Source organism: Fusarium solani (genome assembly GCF_023522795.1).
Source record: "Fusarium solani strain SB1 chromosome Unknown bctg00000003_1, whole genome shotgun sequence".
Taxonomy (NCBI): Eukaryota; Fungi; Ascomycota; class Sordariomycetes; order Hypocreales; family Nectriaceae; genus Fusarium; species Fusarium solani.
The window spans coordinates 2,336,753-2,363,503 of record NW_027072154.1 but is presented as its reverse complement, the minus strand read 5'-3'; the positions used below and the strand labels follow the sequence as shown (position 1 = coordinate 2,363,503).

The window sequence follows — 26,751 nt, the reverse complement described above, 5'->3', positions numbered from 1 at the left end:
GACCATGTGAAGTCTCATGGGCGACGCTCATTGGCATGGAGTTTTAGTCTCTCCAACCTCGTAGTGTCTCACAGTCCGCTCAGGGTCTCAACCCCGGATTTGCAAGATCATACATATTCATTTTCTTCGTTCAGCATTGCTTCACCGTTTTCATGTTCGGATATTCCGAGATGTGCAGGCCAGTTTTTGATACTCGGGCGTTTGCATTGTGATCCTTGATGCTAGGGCTGAACACGATCCGAGACACCCAGAACACACCAAACAGCATAATAGAGGAAGCTGTGCTGTTTCTGTCAGTATGCTGATCATAGCCTTGAACATCTAAATCCCTCTCCGACATCTTCAAGCTCGGACCTGGCGCTATCTCAGTGTCAACGGTAGCAGTAGCAGGGAGTAGCTGAACTCCCAAGTAACATAGCCTACCAAGGTCTGGCTGGAGTTGTATAGCCGGAAGCAATTACGGTCGAGAAACTGCCGGCTGTGGCATCTTGGGGTAGTCTTTGGTCTCAGCTAGGATCCAATTGAGTTGTGTGTTGTGCGTTTCGAAATATTTGGCACTCCAGCCAATTTATTCGGCATGCTGCTAGGGCTCTCATTGGCAAATGCTGATCAGTATCTCTTCAGATGCACTGCAACAGTTATCATAGGTTAATCAAGTGGCCCTGGGAAAATTAGAGTTTTTTGAGTGCCTTCTGACTAGTTCTTAATCCCTATGCTAAGACTTATCAAGGTCCCTCTTGAGGAATTGTTTGCATTACGTCGGCTACGGCGCTCCCGTGATGGATGCCACACCACTTTTCACAACATTGCCGAAATCGGAGTGCCTGCTGCGAAAAGGCCCAAAGAAGAGAGATAGATGATAGGAAGAAAGAGGAGGGAGCAGATTCCCGCCACCGAGACGCTCATGAACATATTATCTGGTGTTGAAGTAGACCTGGTGATGGATGATGTATCTCCACTACCTACCTACCCTATGTAGCCCGATATCGCCCTTAGTGTTGTATTAGTTGCCAACTGTTAGTTGCGCATCGTTAAATAAAGTGCACGATACAATGTAGGGACACTGAAGTTTATACCATTTTGAAACCACAGCCGGAAGAAATGTTTGTTACCAACATGTCCAACATGTTCTGTCCATGGCCTCGTATCAACCTCAAATGCTCATGAGCTGAACCATGAACTAATGCACTGTGGCGGTGTGGCTTCCAACCCGACAGCTTCAAAATTACATGCGGGGCGATCTACACTGTCTTTGGTTGGATATGAAAGCCGGACAAAAGCACACAAGACCCAAGATTGGAAGATGAGATGACATGATCAGCTGAGGCGATGGGGAATTCCAGTGCTTGTATCAACGGCCTCCTCCGCAACCATCCATCGGTCTCACGATGCGGTGAAGGGCTCGGCCGAGGGGGGATCTCTCCACGACGGGACTGAGTTGCCCTGAGCGAGATGCCGGATGGACGCATGACACCTCTGCTTGGAGCGCCGCAGGACGCATACTGCCTGCAGTGACCATCGCCTGCAACGGGGTGGGCTGCCACATGCCAGCTTGGGGATGGTCCCTTCACCAAACAGCGATCCGGGGGAAGTCGAGCAAAAGCCGGGGTTGGCTTCTGCAGGGCAAGATGCATTGGGAGGCTACAGTATGTGTCGTGACGGTGATTCGACTACGAACCGGGGGGGTTATTCTGACGAGATACGCGGCACTTTGGGAAAAAGGATGGGCGAGATAAGGTAGCGATAGCGGAGCGAGGCCATCTCTGGCGAATGAGATTGTCTGTGCTCGTAATAGTCTGGAGGTGTTAGTGTAGATCGGCAATTCATCGAGATGAGGATTTGTACCCAAGATGACGGGCCATCATCTGGCTGATTTGTTCATTGCTCTTTCGAATTGCCGTTGGCTCGTGCTTGGTGTGCTCGTCGCACACGGACAATTTGTCAAGAAAGGGGGGTGTTCACCAAGGGGACGAGAATCAGGAATTGTGTTGATGCATGCCTGAAAGAGGAAGATGGTGTTGGATCGGTGATTTCGATGCCCTCCAGATCATGGGATCTGCCTTGGTTTTACAGACGAAGTGTGGGACATGGATGCTGCGACCAGGGCTCCAGCTGGCAATGAGAGAGAGCAAGGCGTCGCATCTGGTCTGTTTTGTCTAGGCGCGAGTGGTGCTGGATTGATTGTGAGTGGATCGACCATTTCCAGGTTGTTGCTTCTTGCGACGTTGGACGAGTAGGGTGCGAGCAGCATGATTGCCAGAATATTTTTTTTTGATCATGCTGTGTGATGTGAGGTGATGTGAGAATAGTGGCCAGTTTTCAACCACTTCCCGATCCATGGACAGTCCGAGCATCAGTGCCGAGTAACGGTTCATCTCTGCATCAATTCTATACAGACTCTGCAAGAGACAAACTTGGTGCACCCAGTGACGATATCCACACTCAACCTCTCCCATGACTGCCAACAGCGAGTCATGGTTGGTCGAAACAAAGCCCGACGTCGTTACTTGAGGCGCCTCGACTCCAGCAGTCCCGCAAATGGACGAAATGTCTTAGCAGGGACATGGCTAATTTGATGCTCCACATGGTTTCCGTCTGCTCGGCCGGTCTGACTTGCGTTTGCCCTGCACTGCGAGGCGATCCATCCATCATGGGTGGTTTGCTGCTTGGTGAAGATGAAAACTTCCGGTGGTGCAGTGGTTGGCGCTACAAGCGGTCTAATAGCATCATCATCAGGTTTGCCTTGCATTAGCTCACTTGTATCAAGAAGAAAGAGAGAAAAAAAAGCCCTCCAAGTCATTGAACTTCCTTGATTTTCAAGGCAATGGAAGTCGACCGTTCGTTCGGTGGAAACCCCCGTCATCAGCCAGATAGAACCCTGCCCACCACTCCTGGCCCTAGAGCCGCTAAACCATTAGCTCGTCCAGGGGCCCCGTCGTGATACTGGGTGCTCTCGCTAGCGTCCATCTTGTGCGCGACAGCGCCCCGGGCCTGGCCTGGACGGGCAAGTTCTGAGTTGGATGGTGGACGGGATGGAGGTTGTGCTGTGCTGTGTTGGATGGACCCCGTCTGACCTTCCCATCCCGCTCCGTCGCTCGCCTTCCTCCAGCCTCGAGCCTCGACGCCGACGACCTCCTGTGCCTGGGTTCTTTTGTTTTTTCCTTTTTCCTTTCCTTTCCCTTTTCTTCAAGTTCCGTCTCTATTGTCTTATTCCCCAACTAATTCCCCACACCCGTCGCGGAGATCCCGTTCTCTCGCTTCCGTTCCTTTCATCAACCCCCGTCAACGCCATCCCCCTCCATGGCGCGTTGAGACGATATCGAGCAAGGCGCCAAGCTTGCACCATACGGGCGACTGCGACTGCTTCCCAACTCGCAATCATCGACATTGGATCCAATGTTCTCCTCGCTGCTGCGTCGTCCTAGGGCTGGCCCCCGTCGAGTCGATCGTCGCCGCAACTCGAGTCCTTCTCCCTCGCCCGGTCCTGCTCGTAGGCGCTACACTCTCGAACGACATGCCACAGCCGATTTCACGGAAGCCGATGATGACGACGCCGACGATTCCCACGACGAGGGCATGGCCCGGTTCCACAGTAACGATCGACATGTTGACGATGATGGTGACGAAGAAGACGACCAAGACGATGGACAGGACGAAGATGGTAGAAGACGGGGTGGCCTGCCTGTTCTACCTTTGTTTTCTGCCAGCCACCTGGGTGCGTACCCTCAACTTGTAGCAAGAATGGTGATTTTGACTAGTATTCTGACTGTTGTACAGATTCACTTCCTGTATACAGCATAACTCATGCTATTCGAGTGGTTGTTAGTGCTCGTACCGAGACGACCCTTTCCTGGGATCAACTTCGATCTCCTCAGGTTTCTCAGTTTCTTGTGAAACCTATGCAGCAGCAAATCCGAACTCAGCACTTCACCCGCGCCACTTTGTATGCCCTCATGGCAAACTGCCTCCAGTTTAGCAAGGAGGGCGAACGATATCCAGGCAATGCAGGAACCAGTAGTACTCGCGCCAAGGTTTGCGAGTTGCTAGCTTTGAAGCTGCTCAAAGAGTACAACACTCGGGAGCTCATCGATGCCCTAGCCTACGACTTTTACCCCCTACAAGGCTTGCCTGGAGCTGGGGTACCAAACTCACCTCGTAGGACACCACCCTCGCCCAAGCTACCCCTGATTGCATCCCGAACATCAACCCTCGAGGTTGCGATCCGAGCCTCGGCCAAGCACTTTCTCGCCCACCCTCTTGTCGTCCAACAGCTGGAGGCTATCTGGAGCGGCGCCATTACCTTTCACTCGTCCGCCGACAGCCTACATCGTGAACCACCACCGGACGCAGGTCGCAATGGAAATGGGCACATTGGCAAGGCGGATGACAGGACGCCCCTGCTGGGGCATCAGTCTATGGATTCGCACTATGTTCCACCAGGGCGACGTACGGCCATACTCTACGACCCTCGACAGGCGTCTCTTTTCAAGCTTTCTCGACTACGAGTTCCTCGCTATAGATCGTTTCTCTCTACGATATCTCTCGCAGTCTTGATTTGCCTCTTCCTCGCCGTTCTCACGGAACGTTCAGTCCAGATCACCGGCCTAGAATTGGTCTTTTGGTTTTGGAGCGCAGGATTTATGCTGGATGAGCTCGTCGGTTTCAACGAGCAGGGATTCGCCCTCTACATCATGAGTTTCTGGAACATCTTTGACCTGGGCATCCTTCTGCTGCTTATCGTCTACTACTGCATGCGAGCATACGGCGTTTTCCTGGTAGATCCCCACCATTGGAACGACATGGCCTATGATGTTCTTGCAGCCAACGCGATCCTCCTTCTCCCGCGCATCTTCAGCATCTTGGATCACTACCAGTACTTTTCGCAACTCCTCATCGCCTTCCGGTTGATGGCCGTCGATCTCGCTGCTGTTTTCATCCTGATCTTGATCCTCTGCAGCGGCTTTTTCTTCTTCTTCACGCTATCTAAGAACTCGTTTGGCGCCAGTGACGTTGCCTATAAGATCTTTCAGATTCTTATGGGATTCACACCAGCGGCCTGGGAGGTGTGGGATGCGTACAACTGGCTGGGGAGGGGCCTTTTGGTCCTATTCCTGAGCATCACCCATTTCCTGGTTGTGTAAGTCCGCTATCAATCATGCGCATTTCTCTTGCTAACTACCCATCCAGGACTATCCTGATTACCGTCTTGACAAACTCGTTCATGGCTGTGTCGTCCAATGCCAATGAAGAACATCAGTTCCTCTTTGCTATCAACACCATCTCCATGGTTAAGAACGACGCATTGTTCTCGTACATTGCCCCCAGCAACATCTTTGCCTGGCTCCTTATGCCCCTTCGGTATTTCATGCCGTTGAGGCTGTTTGTCTGGCTGAATCGGACCGTGATCAAGGCCACACACTTCCCAGTGCTCTTCTGCATCTATCTGTACGAGAGATACTGGCTGGCACCATCCATGTACGAGCCGACTGATCTGGTGGAACACCCAACCCGTGACCGAGGTCGAGCAATTTCTTTCATGGACCCAGCGAGCAGGGCAGCCATTTTCAGCCCCAGTGTAAGGGTTCGTGAGGAGTCGGTTGCTGGTTTCCAGAAAGATCGAGCTCTCGAGGAGGTGTTCTTGCGAGTCCCCGATCCCGTCACGCTCAGGACACAGAGGCGGAACGAAAGACGCAAGACACAGACGGCCATCCGTAATTGGATGGATCAGCATGACGACACTGGTACTTCGCCAGGCAACTGGCCAGCAATGGACAGTGCCATGCCTCCTTGGCAAAGGAGGATGAGTGTGGGCTTTGATCGCGCAACAAATCTGAGACGCGTCTCTGATGTTAGATCAACGGCAAGTGATCCTGCTGATCGAATGTCCAATGCAGGCCAACCCCTCCGACCCTCCCATTTCTCGAGGACTCGGTTGACTGCTGAGATGTCCGAATACAAGGACCAGACGGATGCGGATGCGGATGGCGATGATGAGCTGGTCACAAATGACGAGGACGAAGACGATCATGGCACGAATGCTGGGCGGAGTCAAGTAGCCAGCAGCCATCGAATTGATGAGGAACCAGAGGATGGATACTTCACGCCAATGCCTGGCAACTTTGGAAAACTCGCCTCGTCTGTAAGCTCATCGGGCAAGGGTGCTCCAACCCCCCCGAGCAAGAAGAGCTGGCCATAACCGAACGCTGTCGACCAACACGATACTATTCAACCCACAAGATATCAAGCAGATTCAGGGCGCTTCGCCAGTGTCACCTCCCCACGGAGCACAGTCTCGCCCAAGAACGAGTGGACGCACAACCGCTGGAGAAAAGACGCCACGACGCAGCTCACCCCGTCGCTCCTTGTACGTGGCGAACACAAAGCCTCGGCCAACAATGCCGCCACGGGGTATGACGGAAGCGGGAGGTGTTAGTCGGTCTGCCCTGCTAAGTATCGAGCCGCGAAACCGTCCAAAGGATATCAGGAGACTTTCGTCATTAGATTTGAGCGCCATGTCGGACCACCTAGGTGCAGGCGATCCCATTGGAGCCATGCCCGGAAGCTTCCAGACGCAGATGGCGATGGCGATGATGAAGGACAACCGGCTGCGGGCGGCCGGAGGTGATGCAGGAGATCGCGATAGGATGGGAAGACTGGTGTTGGCTCGAATGAAGACACTGGAGGAAAGCTTTGCGGATATCATCAAGGAGATGCGAGACCTGAAGAACTCATCCACGGCCCCTACGACTCGGCGTAACTCTTCGGGTGACGAGGCCAGAATGGCCCCGTTGATTGAGGTTGCCGGACGGGACCGACTACGGAAGTACAAGCTTGAGAGCGGGAACCGAAAGGTGGCAGCGTCTAAGCGACCTGTCAGTCGGAGAAGTATGAAGGAGACAGCCCTGTGGGATCACAAGGCCAAGGGGAAGGAGGTGGCATACGAGTCAGACGACGAAGCGGAGACGGACGACAGTCTCTTTCAGAAGGGCGGCTCACTGTAAAAGGAACCTCATGGGGAGCATATATGGCGTTGCGGGATCATGTTTCATGGCTGAGAGGATGCCAGGTTTGGGACGATACAGGGATCAATATATAGGACGGGGCGGAATAATTGTAGGGGTTAATTGTGTATATACCGAACGCTGTTCAGATGCATCATTGGTACGGACGTTTCCATGTTGGCGATGTCGATACCAATCAGGTCGTCTTCTCTGAATTCCCACCAGAAGCCCTTCCATTTATTGTAAAATACTAGTCTTGGGACAAGGGAACCAGTTTCTAATGCTGAAATTACACCCTCTGAATGGTTTGTAGTTCTTACGGCAAGATAATTGCGGTCAGAGATCAAGTCTCGAGTGGGCCGGGTTCACCGCCACCGTCTTCATGTTTGTGTTCTTGGCGTTTCCAGCTCAAGTGAACGGCTGTACTTTGCCGTGGTTGGAGTAGAGCCTGTTGTCGACCTAAGGGAGAGGATAGTGTCAAGGGCTAGATGCCACCACCACTGCGGTCGACCGAGACATAGCCATGGGGTGCTTTGCGGGTTCGTTGCTCGATATCGTTCTGGTTGAGAGCGGCAGCTTGGTACCTGAAGGCAGCAGCGGCGGCAGCAGCAGCGGCGGCGAGGACAATAACGGCTTTACCACGCCTAGATCCGCGTGTTAGACTATATAGAGAGGAGGGTTGGTAACTTACAAGAAGGGTCGAGTAGAGATGGAAGTGATGGCTGCTTTTGTGGTTTCCATGATCAAGGTAGAGCCCGGTCACGTTTGTGAGAGAAGAAGCTCTCGGGTGGGAGTAGGGATGGGTTGGGGTTTATAGCCCGGCATAGCTTGAGCTCGGGACAAGTCGTCGGAAGCTCATTACGAAACCCCTTGCCTATCGGGGAGGATGCCCTCTGCCCGAACCCGTCTTGGCCATGGCGTTCCCGGGGGAGCTAGAGAAGCTAAGGGAGCTCAGGTGGGAAGGTCTGGGGTGTGGGTGGCGATTGGGATGGAGGGGTAGTTGTTTTTGTTGGGGGACAGAAGTAAAGGGAGGCGTTGTCTTGTGACACCGAGACATTGTGGTCTAGAAGGGGTTTTGTGAGGATCATTTTGGATTGGTAGTGCCAATGGATGTGGTGTCGATAGTCATGAGAGCTGTCTATCATGAATCTGGAGGTGAAGGTTGATGGTGGAGGAGGTGGGGCATTGATGGCGGGGGGCCTTTTTTGCGGGGGAAGGGAGGAGTATGAAACTCGGCACATGCAGAGGGTGATGGTGATGGTGGAGATTGAATGAACTGATTGATAGAAGATGAGTTTTCAAGAATACTCATGTAGATCCTTTTGTGGAAAGTGAAGGTGCTGGTACAGTATTTGGTAAGTCTCTAATGGTCTTCGCTTGAGGTTGTATGACCTGGGCTGCCACGTCTACAAGGCACTGAAATGGAACTGTACCGTATCAGAATCCGTACTGGATTAACTTTGTTGTCAGCACATCGTGACAGTTACGTTGCCGAGTCCATGTCTACCGTCCCAACGGTGATGGCCAGGGGCGCAGCTGCTGCAGAAAGCTCAAGTCAATTACCTGTCTGCCTATCCACGCAATGCCAACTGCGCATCACTAACGGGTCTGGTACCCGGAAATGCCATTGCCATTCCTAATTCCACCTCTTGTTGGTCCCGTTTGCATGAGGGCGGCTGATGTTGCCTTGTACGTAGCACTTGCCGAAGTTATGCAGGCTGACATGACAGCCTCAAGGCAACCATCCCACTTTCAAGCTCGAGTTCAGGCATCAACATCCATAGGATGTTCTGGGGTGTTACTCATAGGGCTGATCACCAATTCTTATCGAGTCAGCCCATCTCTTCCATTTCACCTTTTTTCCAATCCCTCGACATCATTATTGATATTTAGCATCAAAGCCTCACCCTGACATCTGTCGCTTCACCAGCACCAACAGCGGCACTGCCCTGTTACACAGCCCTCTTCCATTCCTGGTTGTCCGTCTGCCTTGTCTCGCCTTGGCATCCGCCCTGATTGAAATCGCTGCAGCCTGCATTTGAATGTGAATTTCGCCGCCTTCTTGTATTCACCCTCATCGCCGTTCCATGTCCTCTCCTCCAGATTGTCTCTGTTCCATCATCTCTACCGCTCTCGACACTCCTCGCATCGACATTGATCAAGTGGGAGGTCAACACGACCACGTCTGCTTGACTGCCATGGATTTCCCGAATGATTGGGAGGCCTTAATAGAGGCCGAAATGGCCCAGCTTCTTGAAGATGAGGCTGATGAGCTGCCTCTGCTGCCACTTGCTCCCACAACCACAACCTCGACCACAACCACAGCTGCAGCCACCACCGCCACCACCGCCAATTCTCAAAACGATGATATCAACGCACTACTCACCATCGACAACCTGTGGTCACCCAAGCCCGCCCCCCTCTCCAAATGGAATAGCATTCACTTCAACAGGCCCACCACGGTGGACAAGATGCTCCCCCGGCTCATGACAAAGAGTCAAATTGAAGAGACGCGGAACTTTGAGCTCTACCGCCTTCACTCGATCGCTTTTGAGCTCAACAAGGGCGATACTCTTATCTTTATCGACTACCCCATTCACCAGAAGGCAGCTCTCAGCTACACAGACTGCAATGGCATTACATTCAAGCCCCTCCAGTTCCGCGTCAACTCGGCCAATCTGGTAGGCAAATTTGCCGAGATGCTTGCGCCTACCTATCAATTCCGCGTCCTCAGGCGACTCAAGCTCGTCAACAAGCTCGCCGACGGCGTCAAATATGTGTTGGACCTAACTCCACCTTCAGAAGGCGATGAGTTGGTCTTTCAGATGACTGAGCTATCATTGACGCCTGGCATCATCAAGTGGTGGAGCACTTACTTGACGAATGGTGTCGATCCATGGCTCGTTTGTGGTCACGATGATATTTGCGGATGCAAGAGACAAAAGGAGGAAGAGACCAAGGCAGATGAACCAAAGGGAGAGGGTTCATCGATCGAAGTACAGCAAGATGCCACGGCTAGTACCAAGGAGAAGAAAGAGTTACCCAAACTTCCACTCACCGCAGACGCCGCACTTGCTATGAAAGCAAGGGGAGAAGATGAAGTCTACAAAACGCCGTCTTATCGAAAAGTCCCAGACTACTGTCCTATCCGGCATCGGAATGGAATACTGCGACTATTCCTCCTACTAGAAGGGAAAGGCGTCATCCTCGACTCTGCTATAAGGGTATGGACCCTTGTGAAGCTCGGCACCATCTTTGATTGTGCTCATGTTCTCCGGGATCGCGTTGCCCAATGGATCATGCATGGGCCCAATACGGCACTGATCGAGCACTTACCCGAGGAAGCCCTTCAGATAGCCTTTGCTCTGGAGTTGCCAGAGGTCGGGCAATCGGCCTTCAGGATCCTTGTGAACGAGGCCGCTCTGAAGTTGGCCTCTACCTCCAAGGAAGCCACCACTCAGTTCACCATCTTTGGAAGAAGGCTGGGTGATCTGCCCGACGACTTACAAAACCTGGTCCAACATGGGGCGATGGCACTCGTGGAGCGTGTGTCGAACATTGACGCCCAGCTCCGAAATCCGGATCTTTTCGACTTCTGGGACATTGAGGAGTGGAACAAGATGCGAGAGATCGAGCAATGCCTTGCGAATGGAAAGGGCACGATCAATGAGAAGGCTCTGTATTCAGTCCAACTTCTCAAGCAGGCTCTCATCTACGAAGTTCAGAGCGCGTACGAAACTGCCACGAGTAAGTCCCTGGGCTACAATCACCCGGCGCTGAGCAGTATCGACCACGACAGGCTCTTGTCCGTGGAGCCCAGGCAGTTTGAAAAGACGGGCGTCATCATGTCCACCTTCAACCCAATTCAGCTGCTTCTCTGCTCCATCACCTACAACGAGCTTGGTACTCTCTTGGATGACCGAAGGTATCGTGACTGCAAGTGTCAACTGCCTGGCTATTTGCAGACGACTTACCGTACGCTTACGAGCAAAGCATTCCAATCTTTAAGAGACGTTCTTATCTGTGCGCCAGCGCAGGTGCAAACTGCCGGGTTGGAATGGTATATTCGCAAGTGGTTGGGTGAAGATCCCACGGTGTGGTTGGACTGCATTGAGCGGGGGGTCAAGGATGCGCTTCGATCGACGACGCTGTCCTGGTTACGCCACGAAATTGAACCGCCGCTGAACCTGACCCGTCACCTCCTCCTGACACTCACCAACAATGAGATAAAGTACTTGCCTCTATGGGCGGGAGGCTGTGACGACGGCAGTGGAGGAGTATTCCAAGATCTGCTCCCGCCAACCTCTTGGGGAGCCAACGGACCTGGCCCAGGATACCACACTGGCAGAACTATTCCATCGGCGCCATCAAGCGTGACAGAACTTATCACGGAGGACATGAACGCGCTACGGATGTGGGGGAGCACCACCGGGGCGTCCATCGATGTTCACGACAGCATCTCGACCGTGTATCATCCGGATAGAGTCATCTCCGAAGACCAGTCTATTGCCTCAGAGTCATTCACCGAAGGGAGATCAGATGATTACCAAGATGCTCGATTCGAGATCCCTGCCGGCCACCAGAGCATTGGACAGGCTGTGGGCTTGACGGTCGAGGCGGTCGACTCGGAGACACGATCCATGACTGAAGGTCGGCAGTCAAGCGACGATGACGACGATGACGACATGTATTTATGGGGCAGTGACAGTGACGACAGTGGGGATACAGTAATGATTTGATGTGGGAGCAAGATACACTCGGATGTGAACACTGACAGGATGACTACTCTACAAAATGACGGGACATGACATTTGACGCACTTATGTGGAATTAGATACACGGCACTCAGCTTAAGTAGGAAAAAATATTATTACGTCGAGCACATTGGTCCTATTTACTTGCCATGTACCCATCTCTGCTGATGTTGCTGTTGTTGCATGAGCCGAGAGGCGAAGTAGGGTTGACGACGAAGCCGGTTCTTTCTAGGCGTTGGTGGATACAAGATTCAACTTGACGGTTTCTCAAGAAATGTTCAACTAAGGAAGTAGCAAAACTTGCAACGGAAAATATGACGGAAGAAAACGCTCAGTCACATCGCTAGTGAATGGCAGCTCTGTTCGGGTTCGTGTGGCACCAGGCGATCACCTCACATCTCAGAATATCAACATAATCTACTATCCGTTGGTGTTAGTAGCCTCTCCACAGTTTCTGACAAGATTTCTTAAATCAATGAACGTAATCATTCAGTCCCCTCTTATATCTATCTGACAACCTCATGCAGCAGATGCGGGTTGTCCTGTAGCCCCGCCGAGATTAAGACATGACCACAAGACTCATTCGAACTTGCGTGTGTTTCTCCTTGGGAACCACCCTTGATCGAGGACACCTGGATAGCGCCCATCTACCATGGTTTTCTCCATCACCCGTTTGGTTTAATCGGTAAAGGCCAGCAAAGTCTTTGACTCGTAAGGCTGAATACCATCCCACTGCCCCACATGGCAACGTCGAGGGTTCTCTGAGCCTCATATCCACTTTCAACGTCAACTGTCTTGAGAAGAATGGAAGATACGAATCAGAGAATTCAAGATACCTATTATGATAAGAATAGCAAAATAGATACTATAATTCTACCCTTATGATAAGTATTAGTCAAGCTTATGTATTTACTTAGAGAATCGAGCAAGACTCTGGTCAAGAGAGAGACTAATCGTTAGGATACACTGACGCCCACCTAGTCAAGCAAGCGTTATCAAGCAAAACAAAAAACAACACCCTCGCCAAGGCTTGAGCTTGGGACCTCTCCGAGTTTCTGCAAGCACGCAGAACATCTCTATCTCAAGCGAATGGAGATGCTCAGCGTGTTGGCGGCAGCTCAGAGCCTGCTTCCACTACACCACGGGGGCGTTGGACCATCTTTCTTGTGAGAGAATGGCTCTATTGCGATCGCGTATGTAAGGCACGACGGGCCCCTTCCTTCCCTGTTCGAGCTGTTAGGAAGGCCACGTGCAATAGTGTCAACGAGGTCCTCTCGAGCCCTTTCCTCTTCCTTCCCCTGAACCATCACGAGTACAACACTCTTCCTTCGAGCCACTGCCGAGATTAATGCACTCTCATCTATTACTTTGACCCAATAATATCAAAGCGAAAAGCACTTTCCTTTCTTTGCCCGCTGCAAGCACGCCGAGCGTCCCCTTTCTCTTTTACCCGCTGTAAGTGCAAGCATTCATCCCTAGCCTTATGGCTACAGCACATAAAACCACCGTTGCATTCTATCTGAGTCTTAGCCGGGCTTGGAGTCCGAGATCATGCACTAACAGCAGATCTGATAGATGGTCACTACAAACATGGTCACTTTTTTTTTCGGGAGTGGAGGCGGCCGCTGAAGCGGTCAAGGTGGACTTCCGGGGGAGGGGGCAAGCTTGCTTTGTATGGATGCATTCCCATCCTTTCCTTCATTCTAATGTGAATCATAGCTAATGGGATGCTACATAGTGCAGCACAAAGGCAAAGGCCCAAGACTGCCCACCGGGCAACGCGGCAGCAACAGCGGCAGCAGGCTCCCTCCCCCAGCAGCAGCGCAGCAGCAATAGCAACAGCAACAACAGAAGCAACAGCAGCAGAAGCATCGGAATTCGAATCGAAATCGGTATTGGGAGCAGCAGCAGCAGCAGCAGAAGAAGAAGAAGAAGAAGAAGAAGAAGAAGAAGAAGAAGAAAAGAAAGGCTTCTTCAAAGTCACCCGCCCCTGTCCTTGCTGCTAGTTTTGTCTCATAACGATAGTAATGAAAGAGTTTCTCAACCATGCCTGATTGTATTGTTCGTGATCTCATTGCCAAATGATATATGCCTATTATCGTTGCCAGCTCTATACAAATCATCCACCTTGTCACACAGCCCACTCCAAGAAACGCCATACCATTCTCCATATTGTGTCCATATATTCTTTTTAAACACCTTTTAATCAAGTTGAGACCTCGATCTTGATCAGCCCCTGTTGAGAGTATTTCCAGCTCCCTTGGGATTGTGGTCGACAAACTCGTCCCACTCGCGCTGCTTGTACGTCTCCCGGTCCACGGCCTCCATGTCGTCCTCGTCCACCACCGTCTTCTTCTCGACGCCGCCCTGCAGGATATTGCCCTGCCGCCTCTCCTCCTCGAGGTATTCGTCGATGGACATGGTCGGCAGGTTATGGCCCGACCGGAACACGCCCCTCGCCCGTTCATCCCGGGAGCCCACTAGTGTAAAGGGTTGCAGCGGCTTGCCCTGCGCTGAGAGCAATGGGCCGCCCGTTATGGACTGTAACCTCCGCAGGGGCTGGTCAAGTCGGGAAGTGTGATCGTCAGGGGACGGCGTATCGACGGCCGAGGGGGCGAGTGGGCGGGGCGCCTGGGCGAGAATTGCCACCTCGCGGTTGAGTGAGTCGAGGGCCTGGAAGGCCGCGTGCACAGCCGAGGTGAGTTGTGTGAGATACAGTTCGCGGACGATCTCCTCGTCGCCGTGTTCCAGGTATCGCGGGTTGCGCCGCAACGTCTCGAGCTTCTCCTTCAGCTGCTTCTCGGCGCGGTAGTTTGCGATCTTTCCGTCTCGCCGGGCTGCGGGGTCGTTGCTCGCCACCACAGCAAAGCTGTCTGGGTCGTCACGGTATCGCTCCAGTAGCTTGTCATAGGGATTTCCTACAAGGCCGTAGCCGTCCAAGGCAGCGAGGAAGCGTTCGTACGCAGATCGTGACTCGGCGAGGACATCTTGTCGCTGATCGGGGCTCAGGTTGGGCGTCTTTTGTACGAGCTCGGCGACGTGAGCATCGAGTAGTAGGTATGGCAGATCGGTGGTCGAGATATCTTCTACTCCTTCGTTGGCAGAGAAGAGAGAGACGGCGGCCATCCGGTCGCGAGCCTTCGCGTAGAGTGAGAGGGCTGCTTCGAGATCGGCACGGTAGGCGGGCGAAGTCGCCTCAAAGGCGTTGTCCAAGGCATGGCGCTTTTCTTCGGCAGCTTCGTAGAGAGACCGGAGAGACTGTGGCTCGTCTGATGAAGCCATTTTCGGAGGATTGTGAAGTTAGAGACAATGTGAGAAGGAGAGTGCAAGATGAGGAATGATGGAGGTTGACAAATTCCACCTTTGGACCCTGCAGGGAAAGCCCCGCGTTGGAGGGGAAGCTAGCTCTTATCGATAAGGGTCTTGGCTTGGCGCCTAGCATTGGCAGACACCATCAGCCGTCTACGGGTCCTGTATAGCTTCACAGTTACTCATGCAAGCTACGAAATACAAAATCATTCATTAGTAGCAGGTGTGGGTATGTGCTCATATTCGGATATCAAGCCCAAAAGAAAAGCAAATAAATGATCATCGTCCTCGACGCCGCCAAACCACAATCCTCAGATTGGATGCATCCATCCTTCACTCCACACCCGTCATGACCCATGCCTTGGTGTTCTGTTGCCACTCAAGGCTTCATAATCGAAGAATAACACAAACAAACAATGAACCAGAAACAACGGTTCTCGAAAAGAACAAGTACTCTTCATGTGCTTCCCTTCCACCAACTCATGTCCACTAGACAAGTCTAGTCTTCGTCGTCATCTACCTCGAAAGGATCATCGCTCTCTTCATCCGGTTGCAAGACTGAAGAATCATCGTCAATTACAACAGGCCGTCTCGAAGCTGCAGCCCGGCCGGGGCGTGCTCTCGACGCCTTGACAGGAGGCGAGTCCGGCTCCGCCATCTCCTCGTCAGAGTCGTCATCCAGGGCCGACTTCTTGACTGCCTTCTTGGCAGCGTACGCCTTTGCCGCTGGAGACAAGGTCGTCTGCTTCGTAGCTGTCTTGGATACAGCCCTGGCAGCCGTCTTGGTGGCAGTCTTAGCACCAGCCTTGGTAGCAGTCTTGGCGGTAGCCTTGGGCTTCGCGTCGTCCTTGGCCTTGTTCTTTGAACCAGCAGGCCGGCCACGTCCCTTCTTCACCAAAGACAGGCCTGCGGGCAACGCAGACTCCTCAGGGCTGGCGGGCCTTGGTCGAGATGCTGTCGCTGTCTTGGATGGCCCAGCAACGGATTCGTCATCTGACAGGAAGCTGTCGATGTGATCCTCCTTGGCTGCCGTTGCCGTTGCCGTCTTGTGTGGTGAGGATTTGGCAAGCATCTCGTAGTTTGTATCATCCGGGCTGTCATCGTCAAAGTCGAACGCCTTGGCTGACTTGACCTTTGGCTTGGAGAGCCCCGTGATGCTGCCATTGCCCTGGCTGGAGTCTGGTCGGCTCATGGCATGCAGACTAAACCTGCCTCTGTCCGAGTCCCCAGCTGACTTGCCGATGCCCTTGACCAGAGCACCAACATCGCCAAGCATCTGGTCGTCGTCACTCTCAGAATCGTCGTCAATGATCGCCTTGGCCCTAGATGCGGCGACTCGTCTGACGCGTCCGGTGTCCGGCGCCTCGGGTGATGATGGACCAGCCTTGGCTGCTGGCTTGCTCCGGCTGAGAGCCGCATAGTCGTCATCAGAGAAGTTGTCCGAAACCTCCATAGGGTCGGCGCTTGCTTCCTTCTTGACCTTTGGCTTTGCGCTGAACATCTCGGCAAACCGTTGAGCAGTCTTCGTCTCAACCTTGACTGGTGCTGCCTTGGCCGCCGCCGCCTTTGGTCTTCCACGGCTCTTCTTGCCGGGATCGTAGTCATCATCATCCTTGGCCTTTCGCCCACGACCGGCAGGGCCAGCTCCGATCTTCTTGGAGACGCGGCGGCCCATGCGGCGAATGTTAGTCTTTAGTTCGGCATCGAGCGCAAGCTGATTATCCCATTCGGCTGAGAACTCGTCAAGGTCCCTGCACCAGAGATCCTTCTCGCTTAGGGCAAGAAGATCGTCGTGCTCGGTCTTCTTCTTCTCGATAGCCGCCTTGAGCTTCTCGAGGCGCTCAGCCGTAAGAGACCAAATGGGCATCTGGAGTCGGTTAGCTTTGACTGTTGATTCAGTCCTTGCCCATGACTTACCGAAAGGAGATAGTCGTAATCCCGGGCACCACTGTCCATGTCTCCTTCGACGTCTTGGTTGTCGTCTGCATCGTCGTCCTCCTCGTCGGCTGTCTTCTTCTTGTCGCCACCGCGAGGGAAGGCTTCATATTTGCGGTCTCGAAGCTCCTGGACGAGCACAGTCTTCTTCTTTTTGCCAACAATGAGCTCACCGTCGATGATCTCCTTGATGAACCGAGCCTGGTTCTTCAGCTTGCGGTAATCGGCGTGGTACACACCCAACCAGTATTTCTGTACAAATTAGCACGCGTCATCTAGCATAGGTCTAGCATTACTAACCTTTCGCTCCGTGTACATGTCGAATCGATAGTGGTAGTACTCCTCCAAGATGTCCTCTACCTTCTCGTACTTGCGAATCTGACCCCTAGAGTCGAATGCAACCAAGTTGGAGGTGGCCACCTGCTTGAGCAACTTGAACCGCTCAAGAATTCCTTCTTCTAGGACCTTCTCGGTGTGCTTCTCGTCCATCATCACCTCGAAGTGGACAACGCTGTGGTCGTTGAACTCTTTGTAGTCCTTGATCCACGCCGGGCCATCATTGCCGCTGATGATCTTCTCCAGTCGCGCCTTGAAGTCGTCTGTCCACACTCGGATGGGCAGCTCGGTGATGGTAATTTCATTGGGGTTTCGCTCGTTTTGCTGGGCGACACCGTTGAACTTGTAGCGATCGGGTCCAGCAGCCTCAGGCTGGCCCTTCCATCCACGGAACCAGGGCATCATGGTCTCGAATGGCTGCTCCTCTCCATCCTTTTCGTCGAGGCGACCCATTCGTCGCTTGAGGTTCCTGACGATGTCTTCTGGGTGGTAGTTGGGAATGGATGTGCTCCAGCCTGTTCCGATACCGTCGGCGCCGTTCACCAAGACCATAGGAATGATGGGTGCATACGCCACTGGCTCGATCTTCTTGCCATCTTCGTGTTGATGCTGTAGGTTGGGCTCATCCATGGCTGAGAAGATCTTGCGAGCAAATGGAGAGAGTCGAGTAAAGGTATAACGGGGACTAGCAGCGTCCGAACCACCGGCGAGTCGAGAACCGAAGTTTCCACTTGGCTCCAGGCAGTTGATGTTGTTCGACCCCACAAAGTTCTGGGCCAGACCAATGATGGTCTGTTGGAGAGACGCCTCACCGTGGTGGTATGCTGTCTGTTCAGACACATAACCAGCCAGTTCCACAACCTTCTTATCCTTGACCAGGTTTCTCTTGAAGCAAGCGTAGATCACCTTGCGCTGACCAGGCTTGAAGCCATCCAGGACCGAAGGGATCGATCGCATGTTATCAGCCATGCTGAAAAGGATGAGCTCCCTGTTGATGAAGTCCGAGTAACTAATGGATTTTGTCGAATGATCCAAGTAGGTGCCGGGTACAAAGTTGCCCAACCACTCCTTTCGAGCATCCGCCTTCTTCTTGGAAAAAGCCAGGTCCAGGAGATCTGCTTCTTCGGGTTTCATCACCTCAAACTCTTTCAAGTGATCATCTAGGTTGGTGAAGTAGACTTGGGCGTCCTCGTTGGAGCTTGTTCCCAAACCCTTGAAGTACTTGGAGTGCCACCGGCCCATTTCATCTTTGTGGTCTTCTTTCCACTCCTCGTACTCGGGCTGTGTGAAGAAAGACTTGAGGCGAAGGGGCTTCTTGGGGTTGGGGCCCTGCCAAACCTTGACGATGGGAGTGATGAACTCTCGGAAGAAGTCAGGAACCTTCAGAAGAGATGGGAATTGAACTTGAAGGAAGTTGATGAGAAGACCCTTGATATGACTGCCGTCGTGATCCTGATCGGCCATGATCATCAGATGGCCGTATCGAAGACTCTTGGTGTCTGTGTACACTTGCTTGTGCTTCAGACCCAGGAACTGCTTGATGTTCTGGATTTCCTGATTCTTGGTTATCTGATCGACACTAGCATCACGAACGTTGAGCAGCTTTCCACGGAGCGGGAATACACCGATGCGGTCAGGGTCGAGGATGGCACGTCCAGAAACGGCCAAACCCTTGGCAGAGTCACCTTCTGTCAGGATTAGGGTGCACTCATGGCCTCGTCGGGTGCCTGCCAAGTTGGCCTCAACCAGCTTGGCATTGCTCACTCGTGATCGCTTGTTGCCATCGCTCTTGGCCAACATCTTGTCTGCCTTTCTCTCCGCAAAGTCCATGATGTTCTGGATAGCTTCGGATTTGGCAACCTTCTTGAGAAAGTCTTCACCAAGTTGGCACTTGCTGCCGAATTGGCTGGTCTTGGTCGTCATGTGCTCCTTGGTTTGCGAGTTGAATGCGGGGTTGTCGATCAGACAGTTGACAAAGATGAAGATGTGGTTTTTGAGGTGACTCTGCTTCAAGGTGTGTCCCTTCTTCTTCTTGTTGAGGGCTTTGAGCAGATAAGCCGTGACTTGATTCGCGATGTAGTCCACGTGGCTACCTCCGGACGTTGTTGCGATCGAGTTGACGAAGGAAACTTGCTGAAATGTGCCATCCGAGACAGCGAAGCCAACTTCCCATCGGGGGTGTGACTTGTCCTTGTCCATCTCCACGTTGCAGGTTGGTGTGCCGCCCTCTTCGTCCATCCTCTCCTTTGCGATGGACTTGGCATAGAGATCGCAGTAGCTTTTGAAGTCCTTCAACTTGAGAACCTCACCGTTCAGATGCACCTTGATGCCCCGGACGGTGCCTGCCATGTCGTAGACTCTCCTGTACAAAAGCCTCTCAAGATCATCATCAATGCCATCCTCCATGCCGAATCGCTTGTAGTCTGGCTTGAAGGTGATTCGAACAAAGTCGGCAGTTTTGCTGCTGGTGATCTTGGCCTTCTGCATCTTCTGCATGTTGTCGGTCCAGACCTGCTTGTACCTTTTGCCATGTTCGTTGTCCTGGCATTCCAGCTGGAATTCGGTACTGAAGACGTTACAGAGCTTGGCACCGTAACCGTTACGGCCACCAACAGTCTTCTTCTCGTCATCATCAAAGTTGGAACCAGCCAAAAGGTGGCCGAATACAAGCTCAGGGATGTAGATTTTTTCCTTCTCGTGGATCACGATGGGGATACCCTTTCCGTTGTTCTCCACGCTGATCACTCCAGTAGCGCGATCAATGTTGATCTTCATGTAGGTCATGGACTTGTCACGCTGCTTGTTGTCGGCTGCGTTGACAAGGATTTCGTCAAAGATCTTGTAAAGACCAGGGACGAAGGAGACGGGGCGGTACTCCATGAGCGAGGTCTCTTTGTTGTACACCCACATTGATTGCTGGGTCATCTCGACGGATCCAATGTAGGTATCGGGTCGCTTGATGATGTGTTCCAGCTGGCTCAGCTTCTGGTATGTTTCGGTAGCCGTCTTCGGCTTGGTCGTCTTGGGCTTCTCAGGGGTGTCGATATCCATCGTGTCGTTATCGGGCTCCGTCAACGGAGTACCTGAAGACTTGCTGGATGAAGTGTCCTTCTTCTGCTTCTTGGACTTGGGAGGGCTGTCGGAAAAGCCCGATGCATCGCTCATCTGGTCATCGTCGCTCTCGGGCGTGGTGCGCTTCTTGGGCACCGCCTTGGTTTTTAGGGTTGTCTGAACCATCTTTTTGACGGTAGGCCGCGCGGCAGCCTTCTTCACGACGGGTTTGGCTTTCGATTTCTAGAATTGCGATGTCAGTTACTCGGCCTTTATTGTGTTGCGATGCGAAAGGGTGGTGTTGTTGTTGTTGTTTGGTGCGGGCGAAGGCATCGGTGAGGGGAGAGGAAGGCTTTGAATGCGGGCAGCCAGGCAGACTTTGATGCAGCTGACAGGCAGAGGCAGCATTCACGGTAGCATTGATTGACAGTTAAGAGAGGCACCTCAAATTCACTTACCACCTCGGGGACGTAGCCATCAGACTCGTCGTCGAAGCTGAAATCGGAAGCCTCCGAATCCATCTTGTTTGCGCTCTTGGGAGCAGAAAAGAACCTGGTATGAGGGGCCAATAAACAAGGTTTTGACAACGAATGCGACAAAAGTGAGGGTGTTGGCCGACAAGACAAAGACAATGGACTCAGAAGCAAATGGCGACTCAATCGAATAAAAGGAACCGCTCGCGCGCAAAGTCGCGACAACGAAGGAGAGAAAACTTGATGGGCCAGACTGACAGGGCCTGGGATTAACAGCACACTAGACCGAGTATGTTGTTTTGGCAACAAGGGTCCGACGAGTGTAAACAAACGTGAATGTAGGGGACGCGGCCGTTGATGTGGGGCCGTGTTTTGATGCCTTAGGCGTTTGCTCTGTTGCAAACGCCTGGTCCCGTGACTTGTCACCTGAAGCTGCCTCTCGATGCAACGTACCTTGAGCAGGCATCTTTCCCGTCGGAAACCTCTTGGAATAAATGAATTGCTGTGTCTTACTTGATAAATGCTACGTCTTCATCATATCCTCTACAACGATCCTCTAAAAGCCGGCTTTTCGAGTCTAGAAACGCTACTTGGACGTTGCACTCTGCAAGTCTCTCACGAATCACTGCCAGAGACCGAAATTGCTCCCCAGATTACCTACAACAAGTCAGGTCCTGGCCCGATCATTTCAAGATTCAATGTTTCTTTCAGTTTGATTACTTTGCAACGTCAATTTCTTCTTTCAGTGGAAATGTCAACAAACCGCCGTTGCCCCTAATCACTCTCACACTCGGCCAGTGCCATACGTTCCACAAGCTTTCCAGAACAGGACCCTTCCCCATAGAGACAGCGACAGCTTGATAATATCGGAAGTTGGCTCTCTGTGGGCCAGTCTTCCCGCGGTCGCTTATTCCTTGAAACGAGCCTGTCAAGCTCGAAGTCAGACATGCACCGGTCTCGTCTTGGATGAGCGGGCCGAGTCTGGATGTACAACCCTCCCTCAGTGGACTGTCGCCCTCCCCAACGAGGCGTGTGTTGCCTGGATCGAGACGCCATTCCTTGCTAATTCTCCTGGTTCCACCGTCTTCGAGATTAGCTTGGCTGAGGCTGGCTGTATCACCCCGTGGGACTGAACGAGGTCCGGCCGTTGCCCTGAGGCCAGTCTGACTTGGTCAGCCGTTGTGCAGGGCGCGTCCTCTACATCATGTACCCGTTAAGCTTCATTTCCTTCTGTGTGGTACTAAAGTGCGGGTCTAGGTCGTCGATCACTCTACGCACCTAGTCATCCAACTCGTCGTTCCTCGAAGCGTCCAAAGTCTCGACAGCGATGTGCCTGTTCTGCAAACCTCTCGTGACACACTTGATACCAAAAGACTCGGGTTTTGCATATTACCTGCAAGTAGATTTGGCCATGGTCTGGCAAATCGCCACTTTTGAAACCAGGCCTTCTACCTCCCCACCACTTTGTCCTGAAAGGAGCTGTCCAACGCAGCACGTACGGACACGGCGGCACATGCGATGTACTCTCACAACACCACAGCACCTACTACGAAGGAAAAATGGCAGAATGCTCCGAATTCGATGCAGGGAGCCGGTGGGCGCCTCCAGTCGCACCTCGCGTGAGAGCAGTGACAGTTCCTCGCCTTGGCCTCCCGCTGTCCCACATCGATATCGTGTACAATCATCTGAAACTATGCCTTGAGACTTAGAAGCTTCTGCCCACATACAGGTCCCGAGGTGTGGAAGCAGTTGTTGCCGAATTCGTGTACAGCTCGGCCCGATGAGCTCACCAGATGATCAAACATGACGGGTCTCTATCATCTGGCGGGGAGCTCATCTGCGGCAACAAACTGACTGTGACTAACCCAGACAGACAGTGCCAAATTAGCCCAAAGCTGCACACCGCGACGGTGTTCTATCGGGACACATCCTTGTCAGCCGTTGCTGCTGCTTCTTCCCTCTCCTGGCGCCTCTGGGCGTGGCTGGTGGCTGCGGTTGAATTGCACCATCACCAATCGAGCAAGAAGCTTGGATGAAGAGCAAGAGAGCCGAACCCGGAGCTTTGCCGCTGCCCGAGCCGTCGGTTGGTCGCATCAGATATGATCCATTTCGCCAGAGCCAGTATTGACATTTCTGCCAGGGGTCACTGACTCGAACGATGTCGGTCGAGCTGGATGCCACTGCGAACTGATCGAGGCAATTGGGGTGACCGAAAGCTCCTTGCTGGGCAGGCCCTATCTGACGCCTTCATGGCTGATGATGCAGCCTACTGCAGCAGCTCGCAACAGAGGGCGGCTTGGCGAGATGATTGCCCAAGAAGCATGCAACATGGCGACCTTGGGCACCATAGACCTACTGGCTTGGCCGCGCGGGCCTAGCAATCCCCAGGAGCTGAGGGGCGGGCGTATCGGGCATGGACTTGTGTTCCCTCGGACATTTTTTCTTGTGCCTGTACTCCTAACAGCTCGTGTGGGTATCAAAGGCCGGCAACATGACAGGCCTCCTTTCAGTCTCTCCCAGGGAGCTCCTTAGGGAGAAGCCAGCAAACCGACTTCTGGAAGACTCATCGAACCTCACCAGACAAAAGACTACCGGTGTAGGATGCAACGGCTATGCACAGCCCTTTTGCACAGGGGGCGGCAACCTGTTGGGTAGCGTGGTCCGGTCATAACAAACCGGAGCCAAGTCATGCTGCGAATGGCTGCGGTGGGAGAAGGATCTGATAGGATCTTCGGCAACGTCAATCACCAGCCTGTCTCAGCAAAGAAGTGCCCTTCGTAGCTGTCAGTTGTCATACGGACACGTGGGGCGACTCGAGCAAGGTCGGGGGGAGTGTTGAGATTAAGGCGGGCTTCTCAGTGGCAGCAGGACCGTCATTCTTTGTTGCACAGGCTTCAGAAAACGGACTGGGGTAGAGGGTCCTGGACGATGTGGTATGCAGGCAGCCGTCGGCGCTTCAGTTTTGCCAAAACCTCGTGGGGCGGGCTCAAACAGGGCGAAACAGCTAGTTTGCGGTCTGGGGTCACCCATATTTGCGCTTCTGGGCTTTATTTGCTGTTCCCGCCGACTCCGTGGGCATCACGTCCGTCTTGGGAGGAGGCGAGCTGTCGAGATGGCTCACTGAGACGGCACGGTGTTCAGGACGGCCGGACGTCCCTCTGCGAGGTTCGGCTCCAGAGATACATTGCGGGAGTGTAACGAATAGCAGGGCGTGAGGGCTGAGCCAACCACCCCCAGTTCTGCACCCCCTGCCGCAGTTTCTCTGGTCTCTGATGTTTATGCGGAGAAGACGGCCTGGAAGCATATGGGGGGAGCTGTTTGATAAAGCGGGACTCTGGGGATTCACGCGCAGCTCTCGGAAGCAACTGGGAGAAACCTGAACAGTGGGACAGACCGCGTCTCTGGCCATCAAACCAACCCTCTTGAGCCCTCGTCATTGCTTTTGTCACCAAGGCTCCAACTTGAGCCCTCTCTCTTTCAGTCACTCGGCGTTGCCTTGCCCCCTTTGACGGCCTCGTCATCTATCACTTGGTGGCTTTGCCTAGTAGACAAGGCGGTGGAAGTTGGTAAACGGAGCCCTCTCCCCTGAGAGGTTGAGCCTCACGTCCAGAACAAAGAAATCTTGACCGGGGAACGGGGCCGTGACCGACTTTTTGGAGTTGCAGATGCCCTTCACGCAGGCGCCCTGAGTTGCTGAGCCTGACCGACCCAGGGTTCCTTGTTCATCGTCATCTCAGCGCAGCAAGCTAGGTGTCTGTCAGGCGCGAGACTACGCTCTCTCGGCGGCGCGTGTTTGTCAAGCTGAGGAGTGACTTGAGGGCGAGGAGTTTCCACTAGTTGTTGCGTTGCGACTTGTCTGTCCTTCCCTGCAGACCGGAAGTAGGTATATCACGGCCGCTGCCCGCCGTACCCTCCAAACCACCCGGGTTCATCCACCCTTCTACGACCAGTCCCTTGTCTCTTGCATGCTGCGGACCTCTTCTTTACCTCTCGAATCGCGGCTTCTGGGAAATCTGACAAACTTGGCTGGCTTCCATTATGCTCTCACTCAAGACTCTCCTCAACCCAGCCCCTCCCGGCCAGGATGGCCCCCTTTCCTTCCGCCCAAGTCCTACGCCCCCGTCCCCGACGTTTTCTGCTGCCACGGACACCTCGAACTCGGCGCTGAATCGTTCGATAATGCCTCCTGTCCGAGTGTCCAAGGACTCTGGGGGCCTGGCCAAGTCGAAGCTGCGAGGCCAGGTCAACTATCCCCCTTTCGAGAACAACCTCGACGAGCTGTCTCTCCGGGAGATGCGCAAGTTCAGAGTCAAGCCCCTCGGGGGCATCCAACAGAATTGTCTTCACATCCCTTACAACAGCGGCAAGAAGGACTTCTTTGAGAAGACGGGACGAGAGAGCTTCGAAGGTATGTTACTCGAGGTGGGCATTGATGTTGGCTACTAACGATCTAGTCTTTCGATACGAATTCACCCTCCCTGGCCAGGACACCGAGTACGCTGTGATGTGGGATTACAACGTCGGCCTTGTGCGCATGACTCCCTTTTTCAAGTGTTGTCGATATGGAAAGGTCAGCATCCTGATACCGCAACACTCTCGCAGCATGGGCTAACGAGATCCAGACGATACCAGCCAAGATGCTGGGTCTCAACCAGGGTCTCAAGGAGATCACGCACAGTATCACAGGTGGCTCCATAGCTGCTCAAGGTATGTTCTCGCTGGTGAGGAGGTGTTGATGGCGCTGACTTTTGTGGAAGGCTACTGGATGCCGTATCAGTGCGCCAGAGCCGTCTGCGCGACATTTTGCTATGAGATCGCCGGAGCTCTCATCCCCATCTTTGGCCCATCGTTTCCCTCGGATTGCGTCCCTCGCGACTCGCAAGGGTTTGGCCGGATGGTCATCGACTCGCAGATTGTTGTCGAGGCCGCTCGCGAGGCCGACATCGCTCGACGCATGCATTTGAACGCCGCTGCTCCTGTCTTTGGCGCTGCTACCAGCTTTCCCAGAGATAACAACGCCCATCAGACCATGTATGCCCCTGAAGAACGAAAGCATCGCTTTCCGTCGCGCATAGTATGCAACCCTCCGTGGGTGCCGGAAAACGATACCGACCACCACTTCATGTCGGCCCCTAACTCTGCTTCGAGCACCGGGTCGGGACCTCTTACATACATGGTGGCATCACACCCAAACTCGAGCTGGGCTCCGATCAACCACTCGAGCCCGCAGACAGACTATGCGTCTCCTCATCCGTGGCTGAGTGCCGTGCCGCGCATCCCGCCCTTGCTGCACCGGTCTAACCTTTCTACTTCGTCCTGGGGCTCCAAGCGACGACTTGAACACGAGGACTGGGACTACAACTACAACTACAGAGACAGTGCTAGTCCCAACCTGAGCATGTGCTCTGTAGTTCCAGCCTCCACCCCCGAGGGTAGCCCCGCCAGGCAGAGAGAAGACAAGGTCGAGCTACAACCCAGAACCGACAACTCTCAGCAGGACGCCGCCATGCTGCTCCTCAACCTGTGCAAACGGGACCAGGACCCTCCTGCTATGGGATCTCTGAGACCGGTACACAGAGACTCGGCACTCAGAGATGAGCATCGAAGCAAGAGACAGCGGGCCACATCTCTCTGATTTACACTTGTCGGCGTTGAGAGGACGAACATCGTGATGGAAAGCTTGGGATATATGACCAATAGCGAATAGAATGGACTAGCTCGGGCAGGTGTTTTTGGGAAAAGTTTGGTTCTTGTCTTTGAATGCTTGGATACTGCAGATGCATATAACAACTTACTCACGGACTGGTTAATTTAGCAATCGCAACTCTTCTTTTGTAGTTGATCTTTTTCACCTTCAAGTCATAAACACATGTACTTTTCTTTAATCTATCG

The 26,751-nt window shown here is 53.2% G+C and overlaps 6 protein-coding genes across 6 annotated transcripts; 3 read left to right on the top strand and 3 right to left on the bottom strand.

The window, feature by feature from the left end:
- Positions 1-3,396: 3,396 nt before the first annotated feature.
- MRS44_006303 (uncharacterized protein) lies at positions 3,397-7,001 on the top strand (the record flags this gene model as incomplete). The annotated part of the gene is made up of 4 exons (XM_065621712.1): positions 3,397-3,715; positions 3,778-5,137; positions 5,188-6,135; positions 6,182-7,001. The coding sequence occupies 4 exons, from the start codon at positions 3,397-3,399 to the stop codon at positions 6,999-7,001; spliced, it is 3,447 nt and encodes a 1,148-aa protein (XP_065477784.1).
- A 484-nt stretch (positions 7,002-7,485) lies between these two features.
- On the bottom strand, positions 7,486-7,742 carry MRS44_006302 (uncharacterized protein; the record flags this gene model as incomplete). Its single annotated transcript, XM_046268182.2, has 2 exons — positions 7,486-7,645; positions 7,693-7,742. The coding sequence occupies 2 exons, from the start codon at positions 7,740-7,742 to the stop codon at positions 7,486-7,488; spliced, it is 210 nt and encodes a 69-aa protein (XP_046140103.1).
- A 1,346-nt stretch (positions 7,743-9,088) lies between these two features.
- Positions 9,089-11,740, top strand: MRS44_006301 (uncharacterized protein; the record flags this gene model as incomplete). The annotated part of the gene is made up of 1 exon (XM_046274640.2): positions 9,089-11,740. The coding sequence occupies one exon, from the start codon at positions 9,089-9,091 to the stop codon at positions 11,738-11,740; it is 2,652 nt and encodes an 883-aa protein (XP_046140104.2).
- Positions 11,741-13,984: 2,244 nt separating this feature from the next.
- On the bottom strand, positions 13,985-15,037 carry MRS44_006300 (uncharacterized protein; the record flags this gene model as incomplete). The annotated part of the gene is made up of 1 exon (XM_046274641.2): positions 13,985-15,037. One exon carries the CDS (start codon positions 15,035-15,037, stop codon positions 13,985-13,987), a length of 1,053 nt encoding a protein of 350 aa, XP_046140105.1.
- Positions 15,038-15,563: 526 nt separating this feature from the next.
- MRS44_006299 (uncharacterized protein) lies at positions 15,564-20,907 on the bottom strand (the record flags this gene model as incomplete). The annotated part of the gene is made up of 4 exons (XM_046274642.2): positions 15,564-16,931; positions 16,982-17,251; positions 17,300-20,629; positions 20,845-20,907. The coding sequence occupies 4 exons, from the start codon at positions 20,905-20,907 to the stop codon at positions 15,564-15,566; spliced, it is 5,031 nt and encodes a 1,676-aa protein (XP_046140106.2).
- Positions 20,908-24,897: 3,990 nt separating this feature from the next.
- MRS44_006298 (uncharacterized protein) lies at positions 24,898-26,494 on the top strand (the record flags this gene model as incomplete). Its single annotated transcript, XM_065621711.1, has 4 exons — positions 24,898-25,267; positions 25,314-25,429; positions 25,482-25,580; positions 25,637-26,494. The coding sequence occupies 4 exons, from the start codon at positions 24,898-24,900 to the stop codon at positions 26,492-26,494; spliced, it is 1,443 nt and encodes a 480-aa protein (XP_065477783.1).
- Positions 26,495-26,751: the final 257 nt, after the last annotated feature.